This window comes from Triticum dicoccoides, chromosome 7A, assembly GCF_002162155.2.
Source record: "Triticum dicoccoides isolate Atlit2015 ecotype Zavitan chromosome 7A, WEW_v2.0, whole genome shotgun sequence".
NCBI lineage: Eukaryota > Viridiplantae > Streptophyta > Magnoliopsida > Poales > Poaceae > Triticum > Triticum dicoccoides.
Window position 1 is genome coordinate 124,951,200 of NC_041392.1, and position 13,934 is coordinate 124,965,133.

Below are 13,934 nucleotides of genomic sequence, written 5' to 3' on the forward strand. Positions count from 1 at the left end.
TCGGAGATTGATGCGCTTGGGGTTAGAGTTCTAGATGGCTTGTGTGCTGATCTCGATCCTGCGGTTCAGGAGGCGGCGGAGGAGGATGCGTATGGCCTCCCTGAAACTTCTAACCTTGAGGATGAGTCCTTGGGGATTGACGATCATTCCGAACGTGCCGAACCCTCTGATGTTCACGTTCAGCCTAAACGGACCTGGAAACGGAAGGTTTATCCGGTGTCGGCTGCGCGTAGAAGTGCTAGGATCCGTACCTCTAATTTTTTTTGATGAACTATGAGAGGCATCTTTTGGAATAGCAGAGGTCTTAAGGACTTGGCTAAAAGACGGTTTCTAGCAGAGGCTTCTCTTGAACATCATTTAGACTTTATTGCTTTGTCCGAGACTGGACAAGGTAATTTTTCTCCACAATTTCTTAGTACCTTATCTGGGGGGGTTGATTTTGACTGGCACTGTCTCCCACCTCGAGGAAGATCCGGTGGGGTTTTACTTGGGGTTAAGTGCGAGATGTTGGAGGTTCGGAGTGTAGTGCTGGGTGAGTTTGCGGTAAAGTTTTGGGTCAGAACTAAAGCGGATGGGTTTGATTGGGTTTTGGTGGCAGTCTATGGGGCTGCGCAACCAGACCTCAAACCAGATTTTTGGCTAATTTAGTCCGTGTTTGCGGTAACGAGCAACTACCCGTCCTAGTGGGTGGAGATTTTAACATTATTCGAAGAAAGGAGGAAAAGAATAATGACAATTTTGACGGCAGATGGTCATTTATGTTCAATACTATCATAGAAAGCTTGGATCTCAGAGAGATAAAGCTTTCGGGTAGGAAGTTCACTTGGGCAAACTCGCACCGGTTCCGACTTTTGAGAAGCTCGATCGTGTTTTGGCGAGCGTCGATTGGGAACAGAAGTTTCCTCTGGTAACGGTGCAGGCATTGACACGAGGTATCTCGGATCACACACCGTTACTAGTCGACTCTGGAGCTCAAACTCATATGGGTAATAAGAATATCTTTTCCTTCGAACTTGCCTGGTTTGAAAGAGAAGGGTTTATCGAGTTGTTAGCTAGAGAGTGGGCTAAAGACTCGGGGGGAAGGTCACCCATTGAGCGGTGGCAGTGCAAGATTCGTCATCTTCGAAGGTTCCTTCGTGGATGGGCTAAGCACACGAATGGGATATATAAGGCTGAGAAGGAAAGACTCCTTATGCTCATTCACTCCCTTGAGTTAAAAGCTGAAACCTTTATTTTAGATACTTTCGAGCCGGAGGCTAAAGTGGAGGCCGAGTTGAGGTTGAAAGCACTTCTCCGCGAGGAGGAATTGAAATGGGCTTTGAGAGCTAAGGTTCGTAAGGTTGTCCAAGGAGAGGACAACACTCAATTCTTTCATATGATTGCTAATGGAAAGCATCGTAAGAAGAGAATTTTTCAATTAGAACAAGATGAAGGGACGATAGTTGGTCAGGAAAACCTGAAACTTTACATTACCGACTATTATAAGTAGTTGTTTGGCTCTCCGGTAGAGAGTTTCGTGTCCCTGGATGAGTCAAGAGTTGAGGATGTTTCCCAACTCGAGACGGAAGAGAATGAGATTTTGACTGCTCCTTTCACGGAGAAAGAGGTGTTTGAGGCTATTTCACAAATGAAGAACAATAAAGCGCCAGGACCAGATGGGTTTCCGGCAGAGTTCTATAAAAAGTGCTGGCATTTTATTAAGGGTGACCTGTTGCCGATGTTTCATGATTTGTTCAATGGTCAGCTTCATTTGTTCAAGCTCAATTTTGGAACAATAACCCTTCTTCCTAAGAAGACGGAGGCTATTCGCATTGAGCAGTTCAGACCTATCTGTTTGCTTAATGTCAGTTTCAAAATTTTCACCAAGGTTGGGACGAATAGACTCACGCAGATTGCGCATTCAGTTGTGCAACCGTCCGAGACCGCTTTCATGCCAGACAGAAATATCCTTGAAGGAGTGGTCGTCTTGCATGAAACGCTCCATGAGATTCACTCCAAAAAACTAGATGGTGTGGTTTTTAAAGTGGATTTTGAAAAAGCATACGATAAAGTTAAATGGCCGTTCCTTCAACAGGCGTTGCGTATGAAAGGATTTGACAAGGCTTGGCGAGACCAGATTGAGTCCTTTACGCAAAAAGGGAGTGTAGGGATTAAAGTGAATGATGATATAGGTCACTATTTCCAGACACATAAAGGCCTAAGGCAAGGAGATCCCATGTCACCGATTCTATTTAACATAGTGGTTGATATGTTATCCATTTTAATAGGTCGGGCTAAGGATGCGGAGCAGGTTTCGGGCTTGGTTCCGCACCTAGTTGATGGTGGTATTTCCATTCTGCAGTATGCCGATGATACTATCATCTTTATGGAGCATGACTTGGTGAAAGCAAGGAACATGAAGCTTGTGTTGTGCTTATTTGAACAATTGTCTGGACTCAAGATTAACTTCCATAAGAGCGAACTGTTTTGCTTTGGGAGAGCTAATGAGGACCAGGAGGCGTATAAGCAATTGTTCGGATGTGAGTTGGGTTCGCTACCGTTTACTTACCCAGGTATACCCATTCACCATCGTAAGCTGACGAACAAGGAGTGGAAATGCATCGAGGATCGTTTCGAAAAGAAACTGAGCTGCTGGAAAGGGAAGCTCATGTCTTATGGAGGACGATTAATTCTGATTAATTCGGTCTTAACCAGTATGCCCATGTTTCTTTTATCCTTTTTTGAGGTTCCGCTGGGGGTTAGGAAGAGGTTAGACTTTTATCGATCTCGTTTCTTTTGGCAGAATGATGAGTTGAAACGAAAGTATAGGCTTGCAAAATGGGATATCATCTGTAGGCCGAAGGACCAAGGCGGTCTAGGCATTGAAAATCTAGAGATCAAGAATAGATGTCTCCTTAGCAAGTGGCTATTTAAACTCTCGTCTGAGACAGAGGCTACATGGGCTCAGATTCTGCGGAATAAGTATCTTCAGGCTAAAACTTTGGCTCAGGTGACAGTGCGCCCGAATGATTCCCCGTTTTGGAAAGGGTTGATGAGAGTCAAGCCCCTATTCTTTAACAGGACGAAAATCTTAGTCGGTGATGGGGCTAATACGAGGTTCTGGGAGGATACGTGGCTTGGGGAGACGCCTCTGGCACTTCAATATCCTACTATGTATAACATTGTTCAACGTAGAGAAGCCTATGTTGCAAATGTCTTACAGTCCACGCCTCTCAATATTAGCTTCCGGAGGACGCTAGTAGGCCATCGGTGGGAGGCATGGCTTCATCTTGTAAGAAGGTTGATGGATGTCCAGCTGTCCCAACAGCCAGATAGATTGTTTTGGAAATTGACTAAGGACGGCAGGTTCTCGGTTAAATCCATGTATCTGGATGTCATAAACACTAGTGTCATTCCTTGCTCGAAGCACGTCTGGAAAGTTAAGGTACCTTTGCGTATCAAAGTGTTTATGTGGATTGTGCATAAACAAGTGATTTTGACAAAAGATAACCTGGCAAAACGCAATTGGGTGGGTTCTGCTAGGTGTAGCTTTTGTGATTGTAACGAAACTATAAGGCACCTCTTTTTAGATTGTCCGTTGGCTAAGATTCTTTGGCGTTCGATTTATATTGCTTTTAATATTACTCCACCTACCTCTATCAATATGTTATTTGGAACTTGGCTTGATGGGGTTAACTTGGATGTAGCAAGACACATTCGTGTGGGAGCGTGTGCCTTGTTATGGGCAGTATGGAACTGCAGAAATGATTTGGTTTTTAACAGAAAAATGAACTTTCACTTTTTGCAGGTTATCTTCAGGGCCACAACATTGATCCGTATGTGGTCGTTACTCACTCCGACGGAGGCCAGGGGGCGTTTGGCTACTGCGTCTACCCGATGGGAGATGGTAGCTCGGGGTATTTTCAACCGGGTTGGATGGCGGTCATGTAATAGGATAGGCATGTAGTGCTCCTATTTTATTTGCCAGCCGGTTGTGGCTTTTTTTGATTTGGCTCGCTGGAGCAGCTTGTTCTTTTTTTGTACCTTCAGATATTATGGCTACTTTGGTTTTTATTATAGGCCGTATGCATCTTTCGGATGCAGAGGCCGGGGTTATACCCCTTTTCTAAAAAAAAAACTCCAAGTACGCAGGCGGCGCATTCAAGGGCGCTGACGGCACAAACTACATTGTGTTGAGCGTGTCGAATGTGATGGATGAGCTCTCTTAAGTGTGCGGTTTGTTACTTTGTTTCAGTTTTGAGTTCACAATGGAGGCGAGCATGAGAGTTGAGATTGCTATGTGGTAGTCACTTGAATGCTATTTCGGATGGTTACAGAATTGCATGAGAAAAGCACTTGTTCGGGTTAAAAACATTTACTGAATATGTGTACAAAGAAGTTTGATGCATGTTTCCCCCAACTTCTGCATCATGTATGTACATTAGTGCTTAGCTGATAGCCTATTGTTGTGGCATTACTTCTGTGAAAGGATCCTAGACATCTAGTATCTTCGTTCTGTGAGTGGGCTAAGCAGTAAGCAAACCTGGTGGTTGCTCAGGATGGCAGGAGAATTTGCCGTATAGGACAGCGTGGTGACGCTGAGCTAATGTTTAGCGGTGAGATGAGGCAAACTGGGACCTTTGGTCAGCAGTAGAGTAGTAAGACGCTGACCTTTTGAAGCAGCAAAGTAAGTGGATGATGCGGGTCAATGGAGTAAGATGTGGAGGCCGAGCACCATTGCGACCAGCGACTGCATGTTGTAGTTCCAGCTACTCATAGGTAATTCCTGGTGCCTTCTATGCCTAGGCTATCAAATTCAAATCTCTGGTGAACAGAGAAGCAACGAATAATACACTAAATGTGATTCGAATGCATGAAATGAGTTATCCCTAAGGGAAGTTTTGCTCCTTATAAAAGAATTGTGTGGCGGACTTGCTCCTTGTAAAGAGTTGTGCGGTAGACGGTGGTGTGAAGTCATGTGTGCTCTGCTGGTAGGTCAATAGCTAATCATCCTTTGGTTATGGGTCCTCTGGTTGGTCAGCCGTTGCCCTTCGGTATTTTTTTTAACACGGTATAGACGCAGACACTTATATAAACGCGCGTATACTCATCCCTATGAATACACACACGCACGCCCTACATCTTCGAGAGACTGAACTGGCATATAGAATCCTTGGGTTATGAATTGGGTCCTCTGGTTGGTGAGCCGTTGTGAACTTTATAGATCTTTTAAAGAAAATAATGAATTTACTTGCCTTTCTTTTTTAAAAAGGATTAATTTTGTTGAGCTTCCAACCTCTACTTTAAGATGACACACCTAGACAACAAATTATTTTTTATTTCTTTCCGGCGCCACCCTAAGGCCCTGTTTGGTTCAGCTTTTATCGACGGATTCCACTGCCGCGCAACAGAATCTGAACCAAATGGCGAACCCAGCAGAATCCGATTCCAGAAATCCGTTGCCAAAATCTGAATGAAAAATGGAAGCAGCCCAGAACGTGCTTTTCAAAATCTGATTTCGCTGCGGGCCAAAATATGAAAAGGCTGTATCAGCTAGTTTGCCAAATAACGTACATCTTTTTCACATCAGATTTTTCATAGCAAATTTTTCACAGCTACTTTTAAAAATCCAGAGCCGAACCAAACAGGCCTAAGCCTCGTCAACCTACAACCTCCTCCTGATCGAAGCCCGTGTTCCGGCAGTACAACTGCTCCAATAGGAATCCATGGGTACCCGATCCAGATTTCACAGGGACTTCGGTGCCGTAAAAGGAAGCCGTCGACCAGATTCTCGGTTAATCCCATCGCACTCCCGATCCAGCACCTTCTCCGTGCGCTGCTCTCGATCCCCTTCTCCCTGTGCTGCTTGATGGGTAGCCGTGCTGGACGGTGTGGAGGCGTCGAGGCGTCGCTATCCTGCAAATCTATGGCGGATCAAGTTCCCCTATGGACGTCGCATGTGAGGCTCGGCCTTGCCCGATGCACTCGCGGCTAAGTCTAGGTCGAGTGAGGCGCGGGGGAGGCAGGAGGGGCGCCGACCGGACGGCTGAATACGGTGCTCAGTGCTAGGGGTTACAGCTGATCACAGGTGCAGCGCCTTCAGCGGCCGGCACCCAGCTCTGGGGCGTTCGATCCGGTGGTGCGTTCACGTGCCGTGTGATTTCCCCCTGTAACTTCGGTCGCCTTCCATCTCCAGGGACAATGGCAAGCTCCGTCCGGCCGACGGCAAGGTACCCAGGAGAAGCGGATGGCTGACGTGTAGACCACAGCAAACGATCAGGTAATTCTCTTGACCACGGCGAGGTACCCATGTTCATTGCAATTAAGAGGTAGAAACGGCTGTGTTGATCAGCTCCAAGCAGTTTGCAATCGTGTACATAAGTTCTCACTAGAATTTGCTACAGGTAGGCTGTCTCCCTACCCGTCTCATGAGAATCATCTATTGATTGTATTATAAAGCTTGCTGGTGTTTTGAGCTGAAAGAAAGGGGAAAAAGGAATAATATGCGTTTTTTGCACTGGTTCGTCCTAGTGGCCGAGAGAGGCATTTGTTCTCCTGTGAAGAGTGAACAGATTGTTTTCATTGGCTTGATATTTGTTTATACTAGCTAATTTGCAGGTCATAGAATCATATTAGACGTAATCCGTAAGCACAGGACCAGGACCACGTGGATTGCACTTTTTATATCTCAATGGATTATGTTTTTCTTTTTTCCATGTTACTTAGTGTTACATTTTGTTTCTTGCCTGACCATCATTTTGTTTTGTTGTGTCCTAGGTTTATGAAATAATAGATAATGTTGTCGTTGAAGCTCAAGCAAGCTATGCTACTGAGATAATGTCTTCATGATGACAATTCAGTTAGTGTCACTGACAACGCCCAGGGGTTATGCAGTTCCTAAAACCATGGAAAACTTCCTGAACGTTCAATGCTTCTGCAAGTATTGTGAATAATCTAACTGAATGAGTTCAGTTTTGTGCTGCTGCATAGTGTCGAACATCCTGAGCATGGTGATTTCGGGGCCTATGGCATGGTAGATGTGTGGGCCCGTGGCTGCGAGCTCGGCCATTGACGCCCTCGAGCACTGACAGCGACGCCTCTCCTCGGGCAGAGTTCTATGCATGAGTACAATGCCATGACAATTCTCAGAGTCATTGACCCGTTGAGCATTACTGTTTCTGTTTGTATTTTTGTTTTTATGACGTCTAAAATCTAGATGATCCAATGTACCATGGTCGTCAATTAGTGCTCACTCACACATCGCACATGTGCAAAACCAAATTGGCTGTTCATTGGAGAGTCATACGAAATCTGAAGAAATCCAGTCTTCATGTGTATCTCCCGTTATATCTCCACTCTGTTCTTGTCTGCTCTGTTTTAAGGAAGAAAGTTGATTGGCGGCCATTTCCAGTATGCAGATGGGATGGCAACGACTATTCCTTGATTGAAGGATGCAATGCATCTCGCTGAATTCCAAGCTGTACAATTTTGGTTCTGCCTAGATACCTAGGCAGGGGAGATCAAATCTGCAAGTTGGGTAGAAAGCTAGGCATGATTCTCGGTAATATTCTTTACTTGGTACTTGATGATTACTCTTTACTTGGTACAGAGTACTTGATGATTTTAATATAGTCTGACACTGCTGTAGATAGCAGTTTACATACATGCCTAGATGTGTTAGAGATGCATTGGAGTGTGTTTCATAGGTGGCCTTGAAGGGCGACTAAAAGTAATCCATCGCCACAACAGGTTTCTGGAATCCCAGGGATCGAAATCTGATTGAGATGCATCTTCCTGAATTTCAGGGGTCGAAATCGATACAAATAGAAAAAAATGGCTCAATGAGAGTTTGTAGTATCTGCATACTCTTTGTTGGCATATAAATCCTGGCTCTCCTAATACTTTAATGCCCATGTAAAATAGCTAATTCCTGCATAATCTCTTAGTGCACACATCAGTTAGGAAAGGAAACTGCAAGTTAAGTATAGTGATATGTTCTTATGTATTGCTTAGATCTAGTATACAATCTATACATGACTGTTTCACGGATGCGCTCATGTTTGTACAATCATCTTTCAACTTAATTACGGCCAACGTGCTCATCTTTGGCTACTCTGCACAAACTAACTGGTGGAGTAGAGCCAATACCAGCCACATGCTGAAATGTTGTAGTCTTAAATTGTCTTTGGTTTAATCTCTTCTTTTTTCTTATGGTGTGCATAAATCTATGAGCCTTCTGTCTCAATAAAATAAAATGTGCGAGAATAGGATTGAAAATCAAAGCTATTTATGTGGGATGTGAGTCTGGTTGAAACTTGAGTATACCAGTTAGAATTTTGCTTGTTCACGCTTGAAAAAAAAAGGCTACGCAAGAATGTTTGGCCTTTTTTGCATCACGAGGCCAGTCTTGGCGCTCATGCAAGCATATCATATTTTGGTCTAGCATCTGAAATATATTTAGCATTTTACGCACACATAATCGCTCTCCTTTTACGTTCTTAAACCTGAACTTCAGGCATTTTCCATTAACCACAAATTAAGAAAAATGAATAAATGTCTAATTTGCAAACATTCACAGTTTTATCTGGTCCGATTTGACAATTTATTATATATTGTTTTATTGGTCATGCTAGGTCTAGGCGAGGTGCAGCGACATGGAGCTGCTTGGCGAAACAAGTTCAGAGTGGTGCCTTGGAACATCAATCCATGATAATGTCGTCAGGTCTTCGAAGTTTCAAATGGCATTTTAAAAATTCTTCTCTCATCCTGGAGTATGTTCACCGACGAATCTCACACAGGACCTCATCATCAATGCGGTGCATATGTGGTTAGCAGGAAAAAAACTAAAAGTGCCTTCCTCCAGGCCATGACCCCTGCATGTTGCATGTCCCTTATGTCTATACTAATGGCCATGGGGGTCATTCAGTGCGGTACATAAGATACAATAATCTTTCACATCAAGTCTTGCACAAAAAAAATCAAGGCAGCAGTTCTATGTTTATGTTGTGCTTGATTTCCATTTTTTTGCATTCCGGTTTTGTTTCTTTTTGAATAAAAATGTTACTCCAAAGAATATTTCAGAGTGTCTCTTAGAAAACCAAGACGTGATAGGGCCGTCACATTTTTGGTTTTCCAAATGGCCTTTTAAAAGTCCTTATCTCATTCTAGCCTATGTTCGTGCGATGGATCTCACGCACAACCTCATTAGCGATTTTTGCATAAGCTTGAAACCAATCAAGAATTGCATCAACTAGATGCACAGAGGGAATCTGATGTTGCGAGAGACATCACACTAGAAGACAAGCCGACTAATGTCCACGCTCAAGATATCGACGCCATTTGCATAGCCTGATTCTCGTGTCTTCTATGTTATGTTCTCCCGTTACAACGCACGGGCATATTTTTTAGTTTATTACAAAGTTCACAAAAAATAAAGCCAAACATCAAAAGAGAAAACATCAGCTTAATTAGAACCAACATCTCATAGAAACTAATCAAGTGACACCAATTTGGGAGTCACATGAAGGATTCCATTTTAAAAATAATGCACCAATTAGTTTGCATTAAAGCTTATGTTAGAGATGAATCTTATGCTAATACTTCAAAATACCCTGTGTATTGTTTATGTAGACCGGATCTCAAGTTGTTTATTCAAAGTATGCTGGACAGAGGTTGAATACAACAACTCTAAGCATCTCATTATGAAAGAGGATGACATCGTGGGTATTCTTGAATCTGATGATGTCAAAGACGTGAAGCCTCTCAATGACCAGGTGCTGATCAAGGTACTTATATCTAGTGTCGTGTAACTAAATATACTAGTGCATATTTAGAGAATTTTCAGTCAAGCTTGTACTGGTCATGCATACCGGTCAACAATGCTTATTTGTCTTGCATTTGTGCTAGGTTGCAGAGGCTTTAGACAAGACTGAAGTTGCTCTTATCCTCACCGAGAGAACCAAGGAGAAGCCATCCATTGGAACAATATAAGTTATTATCACTCAGTAGAATCCATGATGAACGAGCAGGTGTTTAACCGATTCACCTCTAAGTGCAAGTTGTAGCTGTTGGTCCGGGCTCTCTCGGCGAGGAAGGCAAGAGCAGCCACTGTCGGTGTCACCAGGCAGCACCGTGCTGTACTCTAAGTATGCAGGCGGCGAGTTCAAGGGCGTTGACGGCACAAACTACATTGTGTTGAGAGTGTTAGATGTTATGGGCTTATGGCTGAGCTACCTTAAGTGTGTGGTTACTGACGACACCATTCGTGTGTGGCAATGTGGTACTGCTAAAGAATAGAATACTTTTCCCCACCCCCGCCGCCGCTCCCGCGAGCGGGCCGGGGGAACCCTAGCTCCACCCCCAGCTTCCCCTCCTCCGGCCTCCTCCTCCCTCGCTGCCGCCTAGGGGTGCCGCCGGGCAAAGCCCGGTCAGTGCGGGCGGCGGCGGGGTCGCATCCTCTCCTCCTCGCGGAGCTCCTGGCCGGCGCGGGACGACGGGCTGCAGGAGGCGTCTGGGTGTGGCGGGGCTCGGCGGCGCGGATCCGGGAGCTCTTGGTGGTGCCGGCCCCGCTGGTGCTTCGTGGTGGCGCGGCAGCTGCCTGGTGGGGCGTGCGTGGGCACGATTCGGCGGCGGTGGCGACAGATCTGGCCAGGTGATGCGGGCCGCGGGCGGTGTGTGCGGTGGCTAGAAACCAACTTCGGGCTCCCGGCGGCTGCGAGGGTTCCTCTCCGTCACGGGCGTGCGGTGGTGGTACGGCTCGGCCGATGGCGGTCTGGCGACCTGGTGGTGGTGCCTCTACTTGGTGGCCGGGCGGTCCGGTGGTGCTGGGTGGCCGGTGTCGCGACCCCGGACCAGATCTGGGCCCGTAGGGCCCCATATGGGTCCTAGCAGGCTGGCCACGGCTCGGCCTTAACGCTCTCTGTGCGGGGAGGCAGGGGAGCGGCTTGGATAGGGTGGCGACGCCGACGCCATGCTGGCTGCAGTGCAAAGGCGGGAACTTTACGGGTCTCGAAGATCCTGGTCGGGCCTGTGCGGCCACGGGCCTGATATGTTCCTGCTATTGCGTCCAGTCAGCTACCGTCGTTGGCGGTGGAGGTGGGGCCCTCCCGCGTGCCAACGGTGCTGCTTCCCTAGTCTCGGCTCCTCTTCTTCATTGTGCAGGCCATGCTTCACGGTGCTGTGGTGAGACTGCGTGGGAAGCTTCTTGACCTGGGCGTAGGGTGGTGGTCGGTTTGGTGGCGAGCTCTGGAGTGCCTGAGGTGAAAGTTGGGATCGGGAGAAATCCCTGTTGGCTTGGCCGACACCGACGCGATGGCGCATGAGGGTGCCGCCGGACCTTCCTGGAGGGCGTCGGGGCTACCCTTCCTCTCTCCTCACCGGGTACCGGGGGAAACCCTTGGCAGCAGCGTCGTCATCGTCGCGTCCCTTCTTGGAGGTGTTGATTGGTACTGGCGCCTCGGAGGCTCGGAGCTTGGTGGGCGATCTCCGGTGGATGCAGCGGTCATGAGGCTTCTTCGTTTTTTTGTCGATCCGCCATTGTCGGCATTTGTTTCTCTTGTATTTTCTCTTTCATTTCTTTTGGGCGCGATTGTGATGCTTCCACCCCGGCACCTATCATTGGTTGTCTCAGTTGGTTGCTTTGTATACAAAGCGGGGGAAACCTTTTTTCGGTAAGTGCGTGGTTTGTTACCTTGTTTCAGTTTTGAGTTTACAGTAGAGGCCAGCGTGAGTAGTAAGATTGCTATGTGGTGATCACTTGATGCTATTTGGGATGGTTATAGAATTGTAAGAGCAAACCATTTGTCTGGGTAAAAACCATTTACTGAGCTTAATTTTGTTAAGCCTCCAACCTCTACTTCAAGACGACACACCTAGCCAACAAATATTTATTTATTACAAAGTTCACAAAAAACTAAAGCCCAAAACACAAGCTTAACTAGAACCAACATCTCACACAAACTAGTCATGTGCCGATCACAGTGACGCTAATTTAGGAGTCACGTGAAGGACCCATTTAAATTTAATGCACCACCTAGTTTGCACTAAAGCTTAAGTTAGAGGTGAATATTATGGTAATACTTCAAGATACCACATGTATTTTTTTTATGTTGCCTGGATTTCAAGTTGTATATTCAAAGTATCCTGGGACTGAGGTTGAATACAACAATTCCAAGCACCCATTATGAAAGAGGATGACATCAAATATATGTATTCTTGAGTCTGATGATGTCAAAGACATGAAGCCTCTGAATGACCGGGTTCTCATCAAGGTATTTATATTGAATGTCATGTCACTAGTCAGTAGTGTATATTTAAGGAATCTCTAGTAAATCTTGTACTGGTTGTATGTGCATGACGGTTAACAGTGCATATATGTCCGGCATTTGTGCTAGGTTGCCGAGGCTTCAGATAAGACTGAAGCTGATCTTATCCTCACTGAGACAACCAAGGAGAAGCCATCCATTGGAATAGTAAGTTAATTATTATTATGTAGAAATCCATGCTGAACTAGCATGTGTTTAATCGATTCACCTCTAAATGCAGGTTGTACCCTGTTGGTCCGGGCTCCCTTGACGAGGAAGGCAAAAGGCAGCCATTGTCGGTGTCACCAGGCAGCACTGTGCTGTACTCCAAGTACGCAGGCGGCGAGTTCAAGGGAGCTGATGGCACAAACTAAATTATGTTGAGAGTGTCAAATGTGATGGTTGAGCTCTCTCAAGTGTGTGGTTTACTGCTTTGTTTCAGTTTTAAGTTCACGATAGAGGCTAGCATGAGTGGTAAGATTGCTATGTGATAACCACTTGATGCTATTTTGGATGATTATACAATTGTATGAGCAAATATTTACTGAATTTGTTTACAAAGGGAGCTTGATGTGGGTTTCCCCCAACTTCTGCATTATGTATGTACATTAGTGCTTGGCTTATTGCCTATTGTTGTGGCACTATCTGTGTGAAATGTTCCTAGACACCTATCTTCCTGTGAGTGTGCTAAACATTAAGCAAACCTGGAGGATCTGACTTATCAGAATGATTTCTCATTCTTCAGTGTTTCTTCTTCGAAACATCTAGCCACTATGCAACTTTATTTCCCTATGCGAACCAAACCTAGTATGCTGGTTGCCCAGGAAGACATGAGAATCTGCTGTATAGGACAGAGGGGTCATGAGCAGCTGATGTTTAGTGGAGAGATGAGGCAATCTGTGACCTTTCGTCAGAGGATGAGGACCTTTTAAAGCAGCGAAGTAAGAGGATGATGCGCCTCAGGGGAGTAAGATGTGGAGGCCCCGTGACCTTGTCACCAAAGAGTCCATGTTGTAATTCCAGCTATTCATAGATAATTCCTGGTGCCTTCTATGCCTATGGTATCAAATTCAAATCCCTAGTGAACAGAGAAGCGACAAATAATACACTAGATGTGATTCAAATCCTATGGAGAACAGAGATGCCTTGCACCTTATAAAAAAGTTGTGTGGCAGACTTGTTCCTTATAAAGAGTTGTGCGGTACTGGCTTGAAGTCATCAAGCCTCTGGTAGGTCAATGGCTAATTAACAATCCTTTGGTTATGAACTAGGTCCTCTGGTTCTGTGAGCTTTATAAATCTTTTAAACAAAATGATGAATTTCCTCGAAAGTACCCTTCTGCACTCGAGCTCAAATGAGCTTGGATGAACAATAAAATCGAAAAAATACAAACAAATCAAAACATTCTGATTTTTTGTGGTAAACTTTGACAAATGTTGTAAGTGTTTGCAAATTTTCGTCATGAGATCACATTCGTGAAAGGCGTGGCAAAAAAAGAAGAGAAAATCCGTGCTCTAAAATGCTTTCGAAAGTAGAATTTCGGTAATGTAACGTCTACTAATTTGGTTTTTTTGCGGGTGAAGATTCAGTTCCGTCTGTCCGCTCAAGGTGTAGCCGGCGCCTTGGGTGAGATGGGAATCAGGGTGGTGGTGG

The 13,934-nt window shown here is 45.4% G+C and overlaps 1 protein-coding gene across 1 annotated transcript; it reads left to right on the forward strand.

The window, feature by feature from the left end:
• Positions 1–12,215: 12,215 nt before the first annotated feature.
• On the forward strand, positions 12,216–12,655 carry LOC119332792 (20 kDa chaperonin, chloroplastic-like). Its single transcript, XM_037605945.1, has 3 exons — positions 12,216–12,248; positions 12,372–12,456; positions 12,531–12,655. The coding sequence occupies exons 1-3, from the start codon at positions 12,216–12,218 to the stop codon at positions 12,653–12,655; spliced, it is 243 nt and encodes an 80-aa protein (XP_037461842.1).
• The last annotated feature ends 1,279 nt before the right edge of the window (positions 12,656–13,934 follow it).

Coding starts and splice junctions, on each gene's coding strand:
- LOC119332792 (XM_037605945.1), top strand. CDS start 12,216: ATGAAGCCTCTGAATGACCGGGTTCTCATCAAG. Junction 12,249..12,371: donor ATGACCGGGTTCTCATCAAG/GTATTTATATTG, acceptor CATTTGTGCTAG/GTTGCCGAGGCTTCAGATAA. Junction 12,457..12,530: donor ATCCATTGGAATAGTAAGTT/AATTATTATTAT, acceptor GCAGGTTGTACC/CTGTTGGTCCGGGCTCCCTT.